This window comes from Pygocentrus nattereri, chromosome 21, assembly GCF_015220715.1.
Source record: "Pygocentrus nattereri isolate fPygNat1 chromosome 21, fPygNat1.pri, whole genome shotgun sequence".
Taxonomy (NCBI): Eukaryota; Metazoa; Chordata; class Actinopteri; order Characiformes; family Serrasalmidae; genus Pygocentrus; species Pygocentrus nattereri.
Window position 1 is genome coordinate 21,329,697 of NC_051231.1, and position 20,318 is coordinate 21,350,014.

The window sequence follows — 20,318 nt, forward strand, 5'->3', positions numbered from 1 at the left end:
CTGCTTGACATGGGCTGGCGGTTAGGGAACCGGCCCTGTGACCAGAAGGTTGCCGGTTCGGTCCCCAGTGCCGACAGTACGTGACTGAGGTGCCCTTGAGCAAGGCACCTAACTCCCAACTGCTCCCCGGGCAGTGCTTATAGGGCTGCCCACCGCTCCAGGCAAGTGTGATCACTGCCCCCTAGTGTGTGTGCGCTCACTAGTGCATATGTGGTGTTTCACTTCATGGAGGAGTTAAATATGGAGGTGAAATTTCCCTGTTGTGGGACTAATAAGGGTCACTTAATCTTATTTGTGTCTCTTCTTGTTTATTTAAGCATTGTTGTTTTGCTTGTTTTTCTTTTTCACTTTTCTCGTTGTGACATTGATTCATTTGACTATTTTATTTACTGTTTATGTTGGTTTGAAGTGCTTGTGCTTAGTGTAATTTTGTATGCAGAGCTTTTTTGTTTTTTCTCACCAGTGACCATTTTTGTTTTGTCCCTCCACAGCTCCAATGCATCAGTCGCTTTCTGCCTATTCCATGCATATCCCAACCCACAAAGATGCATGCACACAATGATGACACTCTAGTGCAATCACGCTAATTCTTTTAATCTCCTTTTTCTCTTTGTGCACCTTCCCTCTGCAGATTAAGGTGGTCAACGCTTTCCGTAGCTCCCTGTACGAGGGCCTAGAGAAGCCAGAGTCTAGAAGCTCCATCCATAACTTCATGTCCCACCCTGAGTTCACACCCCTGTCTGAGGAGGAAGTGCGGGTGCCCATGATCGAGGAGAGCAGTGTGGAGATCGAGACACTTCCCTCTTCTTCCTCATCCTCCTCCGCCTCTCCCAGTAAGGGCGGGGGAGGCCAGCCCCCAGGCAACCCCACCTCCCTTCTCCGCAGCCATGAGTCCTCTGTCTGACCAGGGTCAGTCCACGTCTTCTTCAACCTGGTCTGCTCTTGCAAGCACCCACCCACTCCAACCCAACCCACCCCACCTCACCTACCAACCCCACCTGCCTTCCCAGTGCCCTATTACCCTATCTACCGGACGTCAGGGTCTGCCTACTTACACCATAAAGGCAGAGACCCAGGACGGGCAACGGGTCAAAGTGACCCCCTCTCCTCTCCTGGCCCCCTGCATCCCCCCTTTTTTCCTCCTCATTGCACTGTGGTGTGTGGGCGCTTTGAAAGAAGCACACATGCCGTCGCCCCAGGCCCGTGCCACATGCACGGCCTAAACTCACCTATAAGAGGGCGGCTATTCTTCTCTCAGCCTGTCATTGACATTGTATTTCTTTTGCAGGTTTGTTTGTTTCTTTTTTGACATTTTTATGCTATCTCCATGACTTGTGTCCCAGGACATTTTCATAATGTTCTTTTTTTTTTTTTTTTTAAACTCTCAGACATACAACTTGAAGCATACAGTACATATGCAGTTATGCTGTTCATACATGGTTTTATTTCACTGACATCTTCTGGAGGTTTGAAACACACGGGCGATGTACATCACTATTTAGTAATGTCTTTATAACTTTTGCCCCGTATTATTATTATTATTATTATTATTATTATTATTATTGTTATTTTTAAACTGCTACTTACATGGAATGTCTTAAGTGATTCGAACACACTACATTCTTGTCATTTTTCAAATACATTCAGTCATGTGTGATGTTCTTGAGTGTAGCTCATCCTTGGTTTGTCTCTTTTTAGTTTATTATTTTGGGTTTGCATGTGTAGACCTACAGCTGCTGCAGTGAAAGCAGAGTGAAAGAGTTACCCCAAAAACATATTTGATTTCAGCTGGTTAGGAAGAGCGCCCCCCTGTTTGGTGCAGAGAGGCGAGGTGGGCCAACCATCATCATCTCATCCCATCACATCCACTGGGTCTCTAGCCTCTTGTAGTAAAAAAAACAAAAACAGCAGCTCATCCAACTGCCTCAAAAACAAAAGTTGTAATCTAATGCCCCTTATTAATTCAAGATACAGCACGTCACCATAGAAATGCATGTAACTTTCTGTAGTTTCACCTTTGTCTGACTTTATGAGAAATGGGGGTGTATCTTTCGGGTATAGTTCTTTTATTTTTTATTGGTTCACAAACAAATTGCGTGTGGGGGTGGGTGTGCCTGCATGTGTGTGTATGCTTGTGAGTGTGTTTGTGTACCATTTCAAATTCTGCCATTTGAGTCTTTCTTTTTTCTAGCTTTCAAATCCTTTAGTGTTCAGCTTTAGACTGTACCCGATGCTCTGCCTAAGGCATGATCAGTTGCAAAGTCGACAACATGGGGATCCATGCTTGGCTCCACAGCCAGTCCTAATACTCCTCCTGTAAGTGTTGGGCTGCAGCACATATTCCAGATGCTTTTTATGGTTTCAAAAAAGAGAAAATAAAAACCAAACAAAAAAATGCATAATTAACCAATGAGTATTATGCAACCCAAAGCCTCAGTCGAGCCCTGTGAATGGCCTGTTAGCAGAGCAGAAAGCCTGGATTACAAAGCATAGCTGCCAGCTTTCAAAAGAGCGTGGCATGCATGACATGTGCTTTTAATTACCAGAATCGTAGTACTGCCATATTCCAGTCCTATCTTCATACCGATCTAGGTTAAACAGAATCCTCGATATACTCCTTTTTCTACTTGCTCAGAGCCATATTTTATAGGTTGTTCTTTTATATCCCATCCCCCCCCCCTCTACTTTATTTTCTGTTTTTCTTTGCTTTATATTGTCAGACAAAATCAAAGACACCAAGAGTCACTGCCTAAGAAATAAATAAATAAATAACTAAAATATATAAATAAATAAAAAGAAGACGACGGACCACTTCTCTGTTTACAGAACAAAGGCTGCAGCGTTTAGATGAAGCCGCACTTCCCCCTACTGGCAATTTATGGTGTGTGGGTTTTTTTTTCTTTTGCTTTGTTTTTTTTTTCACCCTTTCTATTTCACTTTTAGTAAAAACATGAGGTATTACTGTGGGGAAGCATGTATGAATTTCATATAAAGCTCAATGTTCTGTTCTTTTTTTACAATTGTTGTGTATTTTTATATTAAGTAACTTTTTAATATTTTGGAAATATATAAATTATAGGTGTATAGGCTTGGAAAGTCTGGTGACGTAACAAATTTAGTCTAGTAAGCCGTAGAGTACTTCTTTTTCTGGTTTTGTTTGTTTTTGGCAGTTATGCTAACACTTATGCCACGTTCAAAACCAGGCTATGGCCGTGGATATGAGAAAGAGAACCTGACTTATTGTTTACTGTAAAGCCATGGGATGGGTCAGGCACTAAGCTGAGACCGTTTTAAATGTCTTCTTGCCTGACCACGTTCAGTGAACGTGTTGGCCTGGGGAAAAAAGGTATATGTGCATTGGCAAAATAAAAGCCTTTTAGAATGTAGGCTTGTTATATCTCCACCAAACTGGATACTTTATAAATGTTACAGAGACAATTGCATTGCTATGCCTAGTTCTAATTAAGGATTTTGTATGTTGTTTCAAGTGGAAAGGAAATGATTAGAAGGCATATTTTCATCAAGTATGTACATTTACACTGTTCGTTGAATCACAACATAATTTATTTTTATTTAGATTTTTTTTCCCAAGTATCATGTTCCATTAGATGATTTGAAACCTACTCTGTTGCAATTATTAGATGCTGATGTGTTTGTGTGTGTGTGTGTGTGTAATATATATGCACATACACACATACATACAACATACATATTCACAAATATGTGTGTGTACATTTTTTTTTAAGTTTACTTCACGCATGTACCATGTGCTACATTCAGTGTAGTTTCAAAGAGCAGTCAGTGGTTACCAAGCGAAGCTTTAAGAAAGTTCTGCCAAAGTGTTGTTTTTGTACAAACATTAATTTGTCATTTTAATATTGTTCTTTCTCCAAGTTCAGTTCCCTTCATAAAAATGTTGGTGATAAAACACTACTTTGCTCCCACACCTCATAGTCCTATTCAGAGTTCTTGGTCAGTCCCTAAAGATGTTCAGGAGTACTTGTGAAAGGAACTCTTAAGCTCTTTTTTTTTTTCTCCCCTCTACATCTTTTGGATGTTCAGCAGCTGTACACTGATGTGAATCAACCATTTGAATTTAAAATGTTAGTCCAGTTTAGCTTTGCAGGACAATTTGGTATTGCACAAGCCTGTCATGTTGCGTAGTGTAAAAAATTAAGAAGGTTATGGATGGTGTGCAATAGCTTGAATTTGACCGCATTGCTACCCTATTGAAATTTGCTCATAGCTCTTGTATGGTTGGGAGTTCAGGAGTTGATCCATCACAATTGTAAATAAAAAATTGCATTTTGAAACTGGAATATTAGTCACAACCACCTATTTTGCATATTTACATAAGCGAAATCATGCAAACGTTGTATTTATGAGGAGGACAAAAAAGAAACAGAAAAACTCTGTACTTCATATGAATACAGTAATAAGCACTGGTGTTATTTTTGTATAAACATAATATCATCTATGTGGCATGCATGACTTATAAACAAATTGGTGGTTCAAAGCAATATGTACAACCTGGTGTGAGTGGTATTTCTAGTGTCCTGTGTTGCTTAAAAGAAAAATCCTTTAACTGTTCTATATATGTGTTCAATGTTCTGCATGATTAAGTATGGAATGAGACATCCTCGAATCTTTCCTTGTTCTTGGAACGAAAGTCGGCCCATGGCACGCACGCACACACGCACTTCCTCTCACGTTCAATCACTGGACTTTGTCTGAAGAAACACACACCGATAAGATGCTGTTTTTTTTTTGTTGTTGTTTTTTCTTGGGTGTTTCGCTGATGGCAGGTGAACAACGTCTCATTTGGTTTCCTTTTATTTGTTGTCAACAGATCACAAGAACAGTTACTTAGTGGTCATACGTCAACATTACTGGTAGTGGTGGCCAAAGAATGTATTTCATATATAAATATACACATATCTATATACATATCTATATATCTATCTATATATATCTGTGTATATGTGTGTGTGTATATATTGTGTGTACGTGTATATATATATATATATATATATATATATATATATATATATATATATATATATATATATATTCCACTTAAAGTAATACTCCAGCATTTTTCTGCTTGATGTGTAACTGCTAGCCTTTTCTTTGTTTTCCTCCTTCAAATCCATCTCTGGAAGCAGTATGGCAAAGTTTTCTTTAAAAAGCTTCATAAAAAAGCTTTCTTACAATAATAACTTTCTTTTATATTTTACACCTCATTGACTGTAATGTCATTTCTTTTTTTGAGAAAAGTTGTCACTGTCAGAAAAGTGATTTTGAAATACTAAGTTATTATTTGAAGATATTAAGTACATTTTTGAGAATACAAGTCATCATTTGGAGATCGTAAGTCAGTATTCAGGTCAACAAAGTCAAAAATCTCCAAATCTCCAATCTATAGCATATGGGTGATTAATGTAAAACATCATTTTGGCATGTTTATGTGTACTAATACAGATGCAGCACATACAGGTTAGTTTGAGAAATGCTGGTGATTTACTTTAATTAACCTTGATGTGTCCATTTTGTTACCTTTCCGTTAGCCACCATCTCCTTTAAATCTTGTTCCTTCTTTAACTTGTGCATGAGCTATCAAAGATGAAAGAAGGCATGAAACAAAAGTAACCAGGCAGGCTGATTCTTGCATGCGTGGCGCAGGTATGGAAAGTTTGATTTTCTTTACCATGCCATAAAAAGAGAGAAATTCATTAAAACAGTAGGAACCAGTCATTCATACACAACTACCCATTTCTTCTTCTGAATATGCAGTTTTTCACAAGCACCTCTTGCTCCATTGGTTTGATACACAACATCAAAAGATTGTCGATCTGTACTTTATTTCGGTTGTTTTGTGATTATTTCACAGATATATGAAAGTACCTGCAAAAAATATTAATATATTGATACTGTTTTTTTTAGTAACCGGCAGTTACTGTGACTGGCTTTGGTCACTTGAATGTTTGTTTTAGTGATACATGCCTTTCTGTAAATGGCCATTTTCAGTCTGAGGCAAATTCATGTAGTTCTGAACTTATAACTTTGCTCTTTCTTCTTACAAAGTGCAAACATTTCTGAATTAGAATGAGAGGAAAAAATTTTGAAAAAGCTGAAAAGCGTGAAGTACAAAGGAAATGAAATATCTGAGGACATCCAATAGGCAGGAGTTTTCACAAGCCTGTTTTAAAGTTATGGCACAGAAAGAAGTGATGTGTTGAATTTGCTTGATTCAAAGGTCTTAATCATTTCCCTGTCAACACAGTTATGGCCAACATTAGGCAAATGTGATGCTGATTTATGTTGTTCATGCACACATTTGAATCACTTAAACTGAATACATCACTTTTTTGAGTGAGGACGTCTTCACCAGATGGTAAATTGTGGCTAGTCTGTGTGGAAGTTAGAGTGGATGAGTTTGCAGCCTTGGTTTACATCCTCTTTTTCCGTACCAGTTGAGATTGCATGTCACAGAGGTCACCGTACTTTTGAGCCTGAGGTCATCTGTTTACATTTGCCACGGTGGTGGTACGTTTAATGTGAAACAGTAATGTAATGTCTTATGCTTTTAAATTCTCCTGTGTGCTGTTCTCCCAATCACTGAAGTGCCATTCAACGGCATGGAGCAAAACATACCACTGTGTCAGTTGCCTGAGAAATTGAAGATTTGCTTGGTTGAGTAGCCAAGATTGAACTAATGGAGTTAATTTTAGTTGTTTTTTGTTTTTGAGAGTGGGCAGCTGCATTTGCCTTAAATGCTGCTGTAACAAAAAGCATTCATAGTTAAAAAGCTGGGTCATTTCAGACTAAAGTGCTTTCTGATTGTTTCGTGTGGCCAGTTATGTGCTCAATGGGCAACTTCTCTGATGCTTTTTGCCCCAGTCTCTCTGTTTACAGTCCAGCTACATCTGCCCAGTCTTGTCCAGATGACAGAGAATCTGTAATACAAACCTTAAGGGCTACAAGGTGACACTGTCACCAAATGTGTTTGAATCTGTTAATAAATGATAAAGTCTGATCCATGGAGCATGATGGAGCTAAGCCTTTTTATGATGGAAACTGGAGAAAATCTCTTAATTTGTTTAGGTTTGACTCCAGTGAAATTATCATTTAACATTTTTTGTAAATCATTGTCAATTCAGGAGAGAGGCCTCTGCTAGAGACACAGAGAGAGAGAGAGAGAGAGAGAGAGAGAGTGTGTGTGTGTGTGTGTGTGTACGTGTACATACAGCCTATTGACAGTCATAAACAGCATCTTTTGTCGGTGTGTGTTTCAGCTGCCAAAATATAACATTTGTTAAACTCTCCCCCTAGCACCTCCCTTTTTGTAAATATAAACCATTATCATGCCAAATTGTCAGTCCTGTTTGCTTCCAACTATGCAACAGATTTATTGATTTTGAATAGAATTATTTTATAAAATTATTTATTATCTCCTAATGACTTCTGTCAAGTCTTTCTATCTCGACCTCTCCCGATCTCACCCTACCACCCACCTGCTCCTTTTTTTCCCCTGTCTGTGCTTTTTCTCTTCTGTCTCGGTGGACACAGCCATGCCCATTTTTCATCACTTTATACTAACAAAAACGCAAGTGTATTATGTATGTATGTATGTATGTATGTATGTATGTATGCGTGTGATGTGCACACATTCAAATTTTTCTTTACTCTTTTGTAATATATGATCATGTGGAATGCCTTGTTCTTTATGTCCTGTCGTTTGAAGTTAACAGAACAAAGGAAAAAATGATAATCAAGCAATTGAGGTCAAAGTTATATAAACTATATATAAAATATATATATATATATATAATATATTATATATAAATAAATAAATAAAGCCATTAGGATTTGAAATATATTGAGAGTGATTTGTTCCTTTTTTCCCCTCTGATTGTTGCATCTACAGATGAAATATATTTTTCTATTTGGACGCTTTTATTTTGAAGAGAAGAAAGTGCCAAGTCTTTTTTATTTATTTATAAGACACTTCTGATCTATGGAATTGTGAATCGATTCTTTGCGAATCGATTCTTTTGCAACCGCCTACGTTCCTGCGCAGCACCACGTCAATGATAGTAGGCGGCTAAATGCGCATAGGCTGGCAAGAAACATAACCTACAATACAGAAGCCGCTTTCATTATCCGTGGGACTCCTTCAAGCGTGCCAACAATGTAACCCTTCACTAATTCTAAGGTGAGTTGTTTTTCTTAATTTGCTTTGCTGGTATCGTTGAAAGGCTGCACTTCGTCCGCTTTTTGTTTTAGCTAAATAGCTAGCTAGCGTGTAAACAAACTAGCAGTTTTTATGCTCCTAGGTTAGGCAGCGAGGTTATCTAGCTAGCGCCAACGTCAGTTGGCTAACTAGGCTATTAGCTATCCAAGGTAAAACTTAGTTAAACTTTAAAGATTTAACGTGGGCAGCAGGCGCCATTAACTAGCTTTTTTTCATTTCATATTACTTGCGTGACCGCGGATAACTAACATTTAAGTTAGAAAGTTCGGGAAGCTTTCAAGTCAGAATGTAAGCTAACCTGGCTAAGTAGCTCGCTACATTAGCCAGCTGTGGGGTGACAGGTGGTAAATGCGATTCAGTAGCTAACGCTAACTAGGTTAACCAGCTGTTTAGCACGTATCAAGGGCCCATTTCTAACGTTAACGTTAGCTGTTGATATCTGCTGTAGATGAGTTAGTTAGCGGTTATAACGGCCTAATGTAACGGCGTCTGTTTCAGAGTAGCGGCGCCTGCTAACTTTCCTCTTCATTCTGAAAGGATGATCCGTAGCCACAGACGTTGCAGTTCTCCAGTAAAGCCCTCTGAGTAATTTCAATGAATACTTTTGTTATTCATAATGTTAAAATTGTGGTTATTTTTCTCATGATTTATAATCGGGAGATTTAAGTGTGGAGAACGAAATGTGGAGAACGCGCTAACTGACTGCTGTCTCGCTTCTGTCTCCCTGGACGTAGGAACCAAGCCCTTTTTCTCCAATGAAAAGTGGTTTTCTGATTAGATCCGATGTATCGACAGTGGAAGTAGTGTCAGTTTGCTGAACACGTCTCTATTAAATGAGCGAAGGATGCTTTTTATACTTAAAATGTTCTGAAATAGACAATATAGGTTCATCTCTAAATGACCGTATTGATAGCTAATGGTGTCAATAGTAGGTGCCACGTTTGTGGATATTAAGCAATGTGCTGCAAAGAATGAAAGTGGGAGCCTCAAAGTCCTTAAGTTAGCTCTCTGGCATATCTAGGTCAGTGGGCTGATGACAGTAGAACGTGGGTGGCCAACATTATAAGCTAGCTGAGGTAGGACCGATTGCCATTTTATGCCTTTCCAGGGCAAGATAACATGGCCGGTAAGATTATTATGGTTTAAAGTCAAAACGTGACACTTTTTCTTTCACAGTTAGCCAGCTATGACCTCCATGTCATCATCCCTGCACCCAGGGTTAAACTCAACATGCAGAGCCCTTCCGGGGGAGGGAAGTCAGGTAAGCTTGTTTTGTATTTTAAGTTTTTGCAGAAAAAGGACTGATATAATGCGTGAAATTAAAAAAAAAAAATTTAAAAATCAATCAGACTTCTTGGTGATGCAGGTTCAGCCCAAGGCCCCCCTCCTGCAGATTCTTCGGGTAGCAGGAGCTCAGGAGGAGGTGTTTACTCTGAAGGAGGTTAGTATTAGTCTATGCACCAGTCTAGTGGTTCTTAAACTGGTTTCAGCACACAAGGAGAGAGCAAAAGGATATGGGCCATCTGGGGGTCTCTGAGAACAGCATTTAACCCCACCCCCAACTCTATGTATGACGTTTGTGTGGGTTGATTTACCAGTCTTGATTCATTTTTACATGACCATTTTTCAATCCCTCAGAGAGAGAGAGGGAGAGAGAGCGATAGATGGATGGAGGGAGGGATGTAGTGTTTTTTGTGGCTGTTGTATTTCTTAATAACATTTTCTGTGATTTGGGCCCTTTGAAGTTTGGGATTTTATAGTGTGGTGTGAGCGTAACCTGAGCTGCATAGTGATCCAGTATCCCATTGGTTTTCACAGGTCATGCACTACCTTGGCCAATACATCATAGTGAAGGAATTGTACGATAAACAAAGACAGCATATAGTGCATTGTCAAGATGACCCACTTGGAGAGCTGTTGGAGGTGGAGAGTTTTTCTGTTAAAAACCCGAGGTGAGTTTATACCTGCTGTGAGGTGAAAACTGTACAATTTAAAGGAAAGAGCAGTTAAATATGCAATGTTCCTAAACTGATTTCACAAGTTAATAGGCTACTGTCTGTTTCACAGCCCTGTGTATGAGATGCTGAAGAGGAATTTGTTTATTTTGGATTGTTCGGGTAAGTCGACTGAATGTGTTAGTCAGTGCGTTAATTATGTGTATATGTTTATCTTAATTGACTCAAAAGATTGTGTAAATCAGAATTTGGACTGTATGCTTGTGTCCTGGTGAAATTGAACTGTGCTGACCTGCTCATGTTTTCTGAGCCAAGGCATCATTTTATTCTGTTGAGTTCTCCCCAACAATGACCTCCTTGCCAGTTTTTCATTTATTTATTTATTTTATTTATTTATTTATTTTTCCTTTCTTTATTTGCTTATTTATTTTTAAGTTTTGTGTGAGCGTGTGTGTTTGGGCCATATGATTGTAGTTTTAAACCTTGTCTATACCTTTTCTTGCTATGTTACTATTATATTAATGAGTTTACGGAATTGTATTCAGTGTTTCCCCTAGATGTTTTTCAGGCTAAGTAGAGTCGTCAGAAGTATCATCATACAGAATTGTTAAAATACTATGGCTACACTCCACCTTAAGTGTATATTTTGTGAATTGATTATTATCAATAATAATAAATTTAATGTCTACATTGTTATACATTCTCTACACATTTTCTAGAAGTGCAATTATTATTGATTAGGAGCTTGTTTATCGTAAGTTAATGGATATCTGAAGAATGCAGTTTTTTCCTGGCGAACAATTAATTTGCATGTTGCTATAGAAACCTATAAGAATAGCCTTAAAAGCACCTACAACCAACACTAAGTACTACTTGTATTGTTAAGTTTGGTAGTGGGTGGTGTACTGATTGAAGAATATGAATTTTCTTATTAATTTCAATGGTCAGGGGCCCCCCCACACTGCTGGTATCATTTGTGTGGTGAATCATTTTCAGCACTGCATTCACACTGACACGGTGTTTAACACCAGCAGGACTGCTGGGTCTGATATAGTTGTACCAGCAACATGCCACTACCACGTCCATTTCACTGCAGTGCTAAAAATGGTCCACCCCCACATAATACTTGGAGAGAGACAGATGTACTACAGTCTGTAAATGTAGAACTACAAGGTGCACCTATATGGTGAGTGGAGCTGATAAATTGGCCAAAGGTACACTATATTGCCAAAAGTGTGCACTCAAGCACTTAGGCATGCAGACTGCTTCTACAAACTTTTGTGAAACAATGAGTCGCTCTCAGGAGCTCAGTGAATTCCAGTGTGGGACTGTGATAGGATGCTACCTGTGCAACAAGTCTAGTCTTGAAATTTCCACGCTACTAAATATTCCAGTCAACTGACTGTGGTATTATAATAAAGTGGAAGCGATGGCCACAAAGTCAGCGGATGCTGAGGCGAGTAGTGCGCAGAAGTCGCCAACTTTCTGCAGGGTCGATCACTACAGACCTCCAAACTTCATGTGTCCTTCTAGCTCAGGAACAGAGCTTCACAGAATGGGTTTCCATGGCTGAGCAGCTGCATCCAAGCCCAATCACCAAGCGCAATCCGCTGCGTTGAATGCAGTGGTGTAAAGCGCCACCACTGGACTCTATAGCAATGGAGACATGTTCTCTGGAGTGATGGATCACACTTCTCTGTCTGGCAGTATGATGGACAAGTCCAGGTTTGCCAGTTGCCACGAGAATTGTACTGACTGCATTATGCCAAGTGTAAAGTTTGGTGGAGGGGGGATTATGGTGTGAGGTTGTTTTGCAGGAGTTGGCCTGGGCCATTTCGTTCCAGTGAAAGGAGCTCTTAATGCTTCAGCAGAACAAGAGATTTTGAAGATTTTTCATGCTCCCAACTTTGTGGGAACAGTTTGGGGAGGCTTCTTTCTGTTACAACATGACTGCACCAATGCACAAAGCAAGGTCCATAAAGTCATGGATGAGCGAGTTTGGTGTGGAAGAGCTTGACTGGCTTGCACAGAGTCCTGACCTCAACCCGATAGAACACCTTTGGGATGATTTAGAGCAGAGACTGCAAGCTAGGCCTTCTCGTCCAACGTTAGTGTATGACCTCACAAATGCGCTTCTGGAAGAATGGTAACAAACACACTCCTAAACCTTGTGGAAATCCTTGGATTAAGAATGCGTGTGAAGGCTGACAAGCGAATATTTTTGGAAATAAAGTGTAGGTGTACTTAGTGGCTAGGTTAGTGTATGTATACCATGTTATTTATTGAAGTCATCAGAAATTATATCATGATATACATATTTGGTCATACAGACCATAGCTACACTCTATGTCCAAAAGTTTTTGACACCTGCTCATCCAGCGTTTCTTCTGAATTCAAGGGTGTTCAAGGGACTTCGTTCTCACTTTGCTGCAATAACAGCTTCTACTCTTTTGGGAAGGCTTTACTGTAGATTTTGAAACATTAGCATTTTGAGACAAGCATTTGTGAGGTCAGCTATTGATGTTGGGTGAATAGTTCTGGATTACAGAAGTCACTCCAGCTCAAAGGTATTGGATGGTGCTCCATCACTCCAGAGAATGCAGTTCCACTACTCAGTGTCCCTGTGCTTTATACCTCTCGACGAATTGCACTGGGTGACCTCAGGTTCATGCATGACTGCTCCAGAATGTCCCATGCTCTTGGTAGTGCTTTTCTATGAAGGTTACACAAGTTCTTCGAGTGCCATTGAACACTGAACAATGGGAGCACTTGAATTCACTAATTACAAGAGGTGCATGGATACTTTTGGACATATAGTGTAGCTGTAATAAATCGATTGCTTATATCTGCTAATATAGCTGTTTTCCACTTTGAGTTTGTCTTTTATTCTTACCTGTTGAGGTGTGTGTGACACCATATTTCAGTAAAACTAACCCAAACTGTATTTTCAGTTAGCAGAAAAAAAAAACTAACCTCTGCTGCACACTGAAGTATCAATGATCTAGGGCCTACACAGAGCTTGGAATCTGAAATACGTGCATTTGAAAATAGATTGAGAATTGTATTTCTGGCAATAAATTAGCATATACCACTCAAAAAACAAATGCTAGTTTCCCAGTTAAGTTGGCTTATTTAATGATAGGAAACATTGGTATTTAACAAGGTCTACTCTTCTGCATTTTATTTATTTTTTTCGCCCCTACAGATCTGACTAATGGCATGAAGTGTCTCTCAAACATATGAATGAATGCTGTGTGTTTGGTTAACAAAGGGCAGTTTTTTTTGTTTTTTCTTTTTGTTTGTTATTATGTCTCATTTGAAATGCAGACGCTGCAAAGAATCTTTCAGTCGGCAAGGATTCTAATGAGTCTCCCTGTGAAGATCCTGGTCAGGTAAAGCGACAGCATGGTGCACAGGAGAAACGCTGCTCAACGGCCCCTTTCATGGCAAACAGGTGTTATAGCAGAGAGATCATAAATACCCCTAATGATAATTCATCTTGACTGTCTGTTTGACTGATGGGCTGACAGAAGTGTCAATACATTTGTGGAGGTATTTGGATGAGGTTTAGTTGTATTTGGAAAGCACTGGGAAGGAGCAAAATAAATTGAGATGTTGGATGTAGATGTGCTATGTAAAATTTTACTTGTAATGATTTTGACACTTGTTTCAGCCTGTTAATGGAAAGCATTTTTGCCGTAATCCTCAATATGATAATAATTTTATCTTGATCAGTTGCCTAAGAAAGCGTCTTACCAAATGTAATTTGCCAAGATGAAGTTTGAAGTTCTAGATCCTCATTGTCTTGGGCCATTTCAGGCAGTGCTTGGTGTTGTATTTCTGTTTGGTAGCTAGTGAGCCAAGTTGAAGTTTGCCATGAGAGGCGGTGGAAGAGCAGCTGCCTCCATCAGACGTGTCTGTACAGAGTGGCACCGTCTCTGTACATCCCCATGGCCAGCTTTGCCTGGTGGTCTTGGGGAGGGGAAAGAGCCACCAGCGTAAGTTTGGCCAATGGGGAAACAGAGTCCCTGTCTCTGTTTGTCATTCAGAGTTTCCTTCTCTGCTCGGTCAATTCTTCTGGCAGGACAGCAGCTCTTTTTTTTTTTTCCACTCACTGGCCTTCTCCACCCTCTCCCCCCTCTATCCTACACTGTTCCATCCATTAACACATATTAGGCAAATTGCCATGGCCAGGGATTCACTCAGGAGTGCCATGGTGAAGATTAGAATCTGGGATGGGTGATGAAAGAGCGAGTCTGGTGTTAAAAGCCTAGCAGTTATCGTTTCATTGATGCTTACAGTGGCTACACCTTTTAGGAAGGGATGGGTAGTGCAGTGTTTAGAATGTAAGAACACTTGGAAAAACCGTAAACATTTGCATGTTATGCACTTCTGTTGAAAGGTGTGGCCACTTTTGAGTTGCATATTTCACTTAATGTGGTGCATTGATTTAGTATTAACAATATATAGTTTTTAACATCTCTTGAATGCTGATAGGCAATCAGATTGATGTGTGTGCTTTAAATTACTGCCTTCTTCTGCCATTAGCAGCAATGTTTTGAGAAGTAAAGCTGTATGGTATTTTTGATCCTCTGAGGGTTTGTTTGCCATTTAAAACCTACAACACAGGTCCCTTTCTCCCATTTCCCTCTGTCCCCTCTGTGTGTTTGTGGCATTCTGTAGCCACAAAGCAAGGCCTCTGCAGTGGAGGAGCTGCCGTTCTGCCTGTTACCACGCTTCTGCAGTAGGCACTGATTCAGCCTCTCCTTCATTGTGTAGGTGTCTAGCAGGATGTGTAGCTCTAGCCAGCTCTTTAGTGTCGGCGGTGCCAGTGCTTGCACCACACAGAACTCCTCACAGCGCAGACCGCGGGATGCGGATGATGGTATGTACATACACCCTCACATACGTGCAGCATTTAACGTATTTGTACATTTCTTAATTATTTCAGTTAAAAGACATTTTTTAGTGTCATTCAAGCATTATGACACTTGGGACCTTTTCCACAAAGCATTATTTATTCCATATCCAGCTAGCATTAAACTTACTTTGATCTTACTTTATTTAGTTCTTTTTGTCTCATGACGGTGGATATCTTTTTACCAGACAGCAAGTTTGGCTGTAGGCCAGGGGTATCCAACCTTATCCCCAGAGGGCCAGTGTGACTGTGGGTTTTTATTTTAAACAAGCAGGAAGACACATGATTCCATTTGTGTAATCAGTTGGTGTGAATCCCTTACATCATGTCCTTTTGCTTTGCTGAAATGATTGAACTGCTGTAGGCTTTATCTGCTCCATGGTAGGGTTGGGCATTTCAGTTAAATTTCATATTCAAATTGGTACTGCATTATTCGAGTGAAAAAGTATAGGAAGCTTAAAGCTTCAGTCCTCCACATGCTGGCCAAATGAGGTGGAAACACACAATCCCTCGCTGTTACTATACTATATTAAACCCAGAGCCAGACCACAAATCTATAGTAGATGACATGTGATTTGATATTGGCACTGAGAAAGGTGACCATCTAAAGTCTTTAAGATAGACAAATGTTAAGCACCTAAATGTAAGACAGTGGTTCTACGCTGCTGTCTGGTGGAGATAAAGTTCAGACAGCTCATGGTTCTGAGCTGAGAACATGTACCATTATGCAAGAGCTAATCCAAATTTTTATTTTTTTATTTAACTTTCATGACTATTCTTGTATTAAAAATTCTGGTCAATGTCAAGTGAAAAATATTGCTGTTTAGTGGAGGAACAAGGCATCTCATCAAATGTCAGATGTGAAGAATATAAAAGCCCTGCATTCTTAACACCATTGCTGCACTGACGGTGTTGCTTTTTTACCATTACAGTTGTTTTACCCTCTTTAACATAGTATGAGTTCTGCATGTTTAGCTTTTTTGCTTTCATGTATAAGCACAGGAAGCTTAATCATAGCTTGAGTATCTAAACCTGGATTAATGGAAAAAGTTGTTAACTGCAGTTGCATTTTTAGGCTTTGTGAAGCTGAAACTAAGTAAGCAACTCTGACTTCTACTGGTAGGATGGCATCTCTCCACTCACTGGTTGCCTTTTTCCTCTCCCCCTCTATTAAAAACCCCATCATCCACCGTAGCTGTTTAACACCGTAGGTGTTTACTCAGGAATACCTTGGAGTAGTTAAGGATGGCATGATGTGTTTAGAGCCAGGTAGCTGTTTTTTGTTCATGCTTGCTGTGATTGCATGTGTGGAGGCGATGGATGGAGTATTGTACTCTGGCTAAATGGAACGTTTTGTAAAAGGTATCATTGTATTTTAAAAAAAAATTTGAGCTACTGACTGGATAATTGACTTTACATGGATTTTGTGTCAAATTTTTCCCCCATCTGTTGAAATTGCCCACAGACTCTTTAGATGGGTTGCCAAGATCAGCCTGCAAGCGGCCAAAGCTGGACGTGAGCCTTGATGAGTGGGACCTGTCTGGTTTACCTTGGTGGTTTCTGGGTAATCTGCGCAGTAACTACACACGCAGGAGCAATGGCTCGACAGACATCCACACGAATCAAGTAAGAAGGACAAGCTAACACACTATGAATGTATGGATTTTTCTATGTATCAAATCAAGCTACAGAAAAAAACTAAGAAAACATTCTGCTTGTTTCTCATTGTAACATTAGTATAAGGCCTCGGTAATAAATTAGATTTTGCTCACTTATGTGTAGTTTTAGTGCAAAGCTGTGAAAGCACTGTAATTTGCTTCATGCAACTGGATTGAGAAAGCAGGTGTCTCCCGGGCAGGAGGAGGACACAGCCATTGTTTCAGACACCACGGATGATCTGTGGTTTCTGAACGAAGCTGAAAGTGAGCAGGTGAGCGTGGAGATGAAGGAGGCAGCGCTGGAGCAGGGCAGCGACGCAGAGTCCCCACAGGAGGAGGAAGAGCAAGGGAGGAATAGCAAGGAGGACAAAGAGGTAAAGGGTGCCACTTCACAAGCACGCCAATTTTTATTGACATGTCTGTGTACGATAAGATGGCATTCACTTGTGTTATCTGCTGCTTATGTCCCTTTAATGTTTGCAGTGTTCTCAGATGCAGGAGGAGTTAGATGATGACTCCCAGTGTCTGAGTGATGATACGGACACGGAGATCTCCACACAGGTATGTGTTTTTATGTGAGGTATTTAATCTATCGTGTGTGTGTGTGTGTGTGTGTGTGTGTGTGTGTGTGTGTGTGTGTGTGTGTGTGTGTGTGTGTGGGGTGTTTTTTTTTTTTTTAATTTTTTTTTTTATTTATTTATTTATTTTTTTTAAAAACACTACCCTCTTCCAAAATGGTTGGGATGGTGTGGAAAAATGTAAGTAAAAACAGAAAGCTGTCATGGTACAAAGACCACATTTTCACTTTTACACTTTTTACTTTTAAATAATAGGATTCTGTTACCAGCATAGGCCTAATTCTAACTTTCACACTGCGTGGCTTTAAACCAAGCATCTCTTCTTGCTGCAGGACGCATGGCAGTGCACTGAATGCCGCAAATTCAACTCTCCCCTGCAGCGCTACTGCATGCGCTGCTGGGCCCTGCGCAAGGACTGGTACAAAGACTGCCCCCGCTTGGTCCATTCCATCTCAGTCCCTGACATCCCTGTCTGCAGCTCCCACCCCCAGAGCCATGAAGATGAAGACGAGGATGATGGCATCGATGTGCCTGATTGCTTGAGGACCGTGTCTGACCCCGTCATTCTACCCTCGTATCAGGTCGCCCGCATCCTGCCTACTTCTTCCACCTCAGCCAAGGGGAAGGCCCCCTGCCGCCCACTGCAGAGCTCCCAGGAGAGCTCGGAAGGGGACAGCCAAGACATGTTGGACGGAGAGACCAAGTGTCAACAGGAGGCCATGCTGGAGCCATGCAGGCTATGCCGCATCCGGCCTCGTAATGGCAACATCATTCATGGCCGCACTGCTCACTTGATCACCTGTTTCCCCTGCGCGCGCAAGCTGCACAAATTCCACGCTCCATGTCCTGGCTGTGGCCAGATCATCCAGAAAGTCATAAAGACTTTCGTTGCCTGATGGAGGCAGGGGGCTGAGCAGTGGTTTGTGTATTAAACACACACATTTGCAAAATGTGTATAGAGCTCTTATACTGTAAATATTAAAGAGGGCGTTAAACCCTGGGCCAAAAATGCATGAGTAATGCAGCATAACTGAATATCTAAATATTAAGTATAATTAATGGAATTGTCAGGTCTTACGTGAACTTTGCATCAAGCTGAAGTTTTGCTCTAATATTTGCAAGCATGTGTAACAGAGATGCATGGTTTTTTTGTTTTGTTTTTTTTCCCCCCTTCTCCTGCAGAATTACTTTTCAGGAGATGTGAGGTTTTGTTCCAAAAGCGACAGTAATTCACATGGTGGAGGGAGTTTAAACTGGTAGTTGCTAACTATTTTTTTATTTATTTATTTATTTATTAACGTAGTTAACCAGTTCAGGTTCAGTTCAGTTTGCTGTCTAGATTGACTAGGTCAGCACATTGATTGTGAGACACAACCACAGTCATTTTTGGGTATTTTACAGAGTACTCAATAGTTCTCATTTGTTAATGATTATCCACTGAGAAAGACTGGTGCTTTCTGGGGTTACAGGAAGTATCACTTTTTACAGTTCATCCTTTAATATCTGAATGTCTGTGGTCTTGCAAAAACCAATGGTATTATAAATGTGTGCTAAAAAAAACCTATTTGCTGCAGCCTACACTAAAAGGTGCCGAAATACTTGGCTTGCAGGTCTTGTGATGCTTCTGCACTTTCAGATTGAATAGACTTAAAGCTGTCAGGTGGTTGATGACTTTGCCTCCTTGTTTCAGTGCTTGGTTACTGTGCAGTTTCTTTTCATCACCTTTAGTTTCAGTCCTAGCTTTGCCTGAGCACCAGTGAGCCGTGACTGCCGAGCACAGGTCCTATCAGACCGCATTTGGGCCAACCCTGCCTTTCCTTCGCTCTTGTTTGGTGCCTTCTTTTCTTACCCAGTCTCTCTTTTAGGCTCTACCTGTACAGGAAAAAGATGACTACACATGCTAACTTTGGAAGGACCTCGAGACTTCAGTTTTGTAGGCACTGATTGTCTTCAACTTGCCCTCTGTGTACAATTTCTTTCATTTTCCTGCTTTTGAAAATGTTTTGTTTGAAGTTGTAACCAGTGCTGCTGTTGTATTGTTTGTGCTTCAGTTGGCTATAATTAGAGTTTAGGCAAGGTTAAGGGATTAAAAGAATACTGTTTTTTTGGGGTGGGGTAGTACAATTATTTATTTATTTTTTTTCCCTCCCCTTTTATTTCTCTCTCCCATCTGGTCCTGTTCACAGATGTGCAGCTGTTTTACGTTCCTAAACGGAGTGCTCAACTGCTTCTGTTTATCCTTTTATTGCTCAACTTGTTCTCTGTTTGCATTTTAATGTGAACTGTGTAATTTGTGTGCTTTGCCTCTTGAGAAGTCTTCATTTGATTGCTCAACACAAGTGGCATCCATGGCAGAAGCATAGTTGTACTGACTCTCACCACCAGGGGGAGATATAAGGTTAGAATCATTTTCTATACCTGTATAAACACAGCTCCACTGCTTTTCACCTTGCTAGTTGATGTGGAAGTGTATGCAGAAATGTCATTTAGAGTTAAGGACTCATGTAAAGTATATATTGGGGATGTGAGAGCTATATTAGCTGTATTTTAGCCTCATTATGCCACATGGTATTAAACCTAAGAGGATATATATGTGCTAAAGTCACTGCCATAATTATTGAAGTTTGTACATTTTGTTTGTTTTTCTCAGACATGGGTTCTGCTTCAGAACATAGTTCCTGCTTCTGAGCAGCATTTCTGTGTTTTTAGTTCAATAAATAGTGCAACGTGAAGTCTCTTCTTTTTGCATCAAGGTGCTGTCTTTAACCAGCCGTATCCTGCTTTTTTTTTTTTCCTTGTACTTTAGCATTTTTTCCCTTGAGGTAGCCATAGGACATTTGTGGTGTATTGTCACCCAAAACAGTTCATTTTAATATTTAATTTAATTTAGTATAGGGTAACTTCCCTGCCCCCATTTCCTTTTCTGATGGTGAGCCAAATCTAATTGTGAAATTT

The 20,318-nt window shown here is 40.1% G+C and overlaps 2 protein-coding genes across 8 annotated transcripts in view; both read left to right on the plus strand.

Moving 5' to 3' along the window:
- The window catches only part of atp2b4 (ATPase plasma membrane Ca2+ transporting 4), a 98,653-nt gene extending 94,063 nt beyond the window's left edge, over positions 1–4,590 (plus strand). For 3 of the 6 annotated variants that reach the window (XM_037532320.1, XM_017694715.2, XM_037532317.1), the window contains one exon: positions 632–4,590. In XM_037532320.1, the coding sequence (XP_037388217.1) occupies positions 632–904 (273 nt within the window). In that variant the 3' untranslated portion in view covers positions 905–4,590. The remainder of the gene's footprint in view (positions 1–631) is intronic. The other 3 variants (XM_037532319.1, XM_037532318.1, XM_017694714.2) reach the window with 2 other exon arrangements.
- A 3,464-nt stretch (positions 4,591–8,054) lies between these two features.
- mdm4 (MDM4 regulator of p53) lies at positions 8,055–20,100 on the plus strand. Of its 2 annotated transcripts, none has more exons than XM_017694717.2 (11): positions 8,055–8,215; positions 9,431–9,515; positions 9,621–9,695; positions 10,073–10,206; positions 10,322–10,371; positions 13,537–13,601; positions 14,989–15,094; positions 16,593–16,753; positions 16,971–17,159; positions 17,269–17,346; positions 17,696–20,100. In XM_017694717.2, exons 2-11 carry the CDS (start codon positions 9,441–9,443, stop codon positions 18,257–18,259), a joined length of 1,497 nt encoding a protein of 498 aa, XP_017550206.1. In that variant the 5' UTR covers positions 8,055–8,215; positions 9,431–9,440; the 3' UTR covers positions 18,260–20,100. The 2 variants fall into 2 exon arrangements, with proteins under 2 accessions (XP_017550206.1, XP_017550207.1); XM_017694718.2 differs by having other exon boundaries at positions 8,056–8,215; positions 16,986–17,159.
- The last annotated feature ends 218 nt before the right edge of the window (positions 20,101–20,318 follow it).

Excerpts from the sequence above, each read along its gene's own strand:
- mdm4 (XM_017694717.2), top strand. The coding sequence starts at position 9,441 with ATGACCTCCATGTCATCATCCCTGCACCCAGGGTTAAACTCAACATGC. Across the intron at positions 10,207-10,321 it reads TTTTCTGTTAAAAACCCGAG|CCCTGTGTATGAGATGCTGA; the intron begins GTGAGTTTATAC and ends TCTGTTTCACAG. Across the intron at positions 17,160-17,268 it reads ATAGCAAGGAGGACAAAGAG|TGTTCTCAGATGCAGGAGGA; the intron begins GTAAAGGGTGCC and ends TAATGTTTGCAG.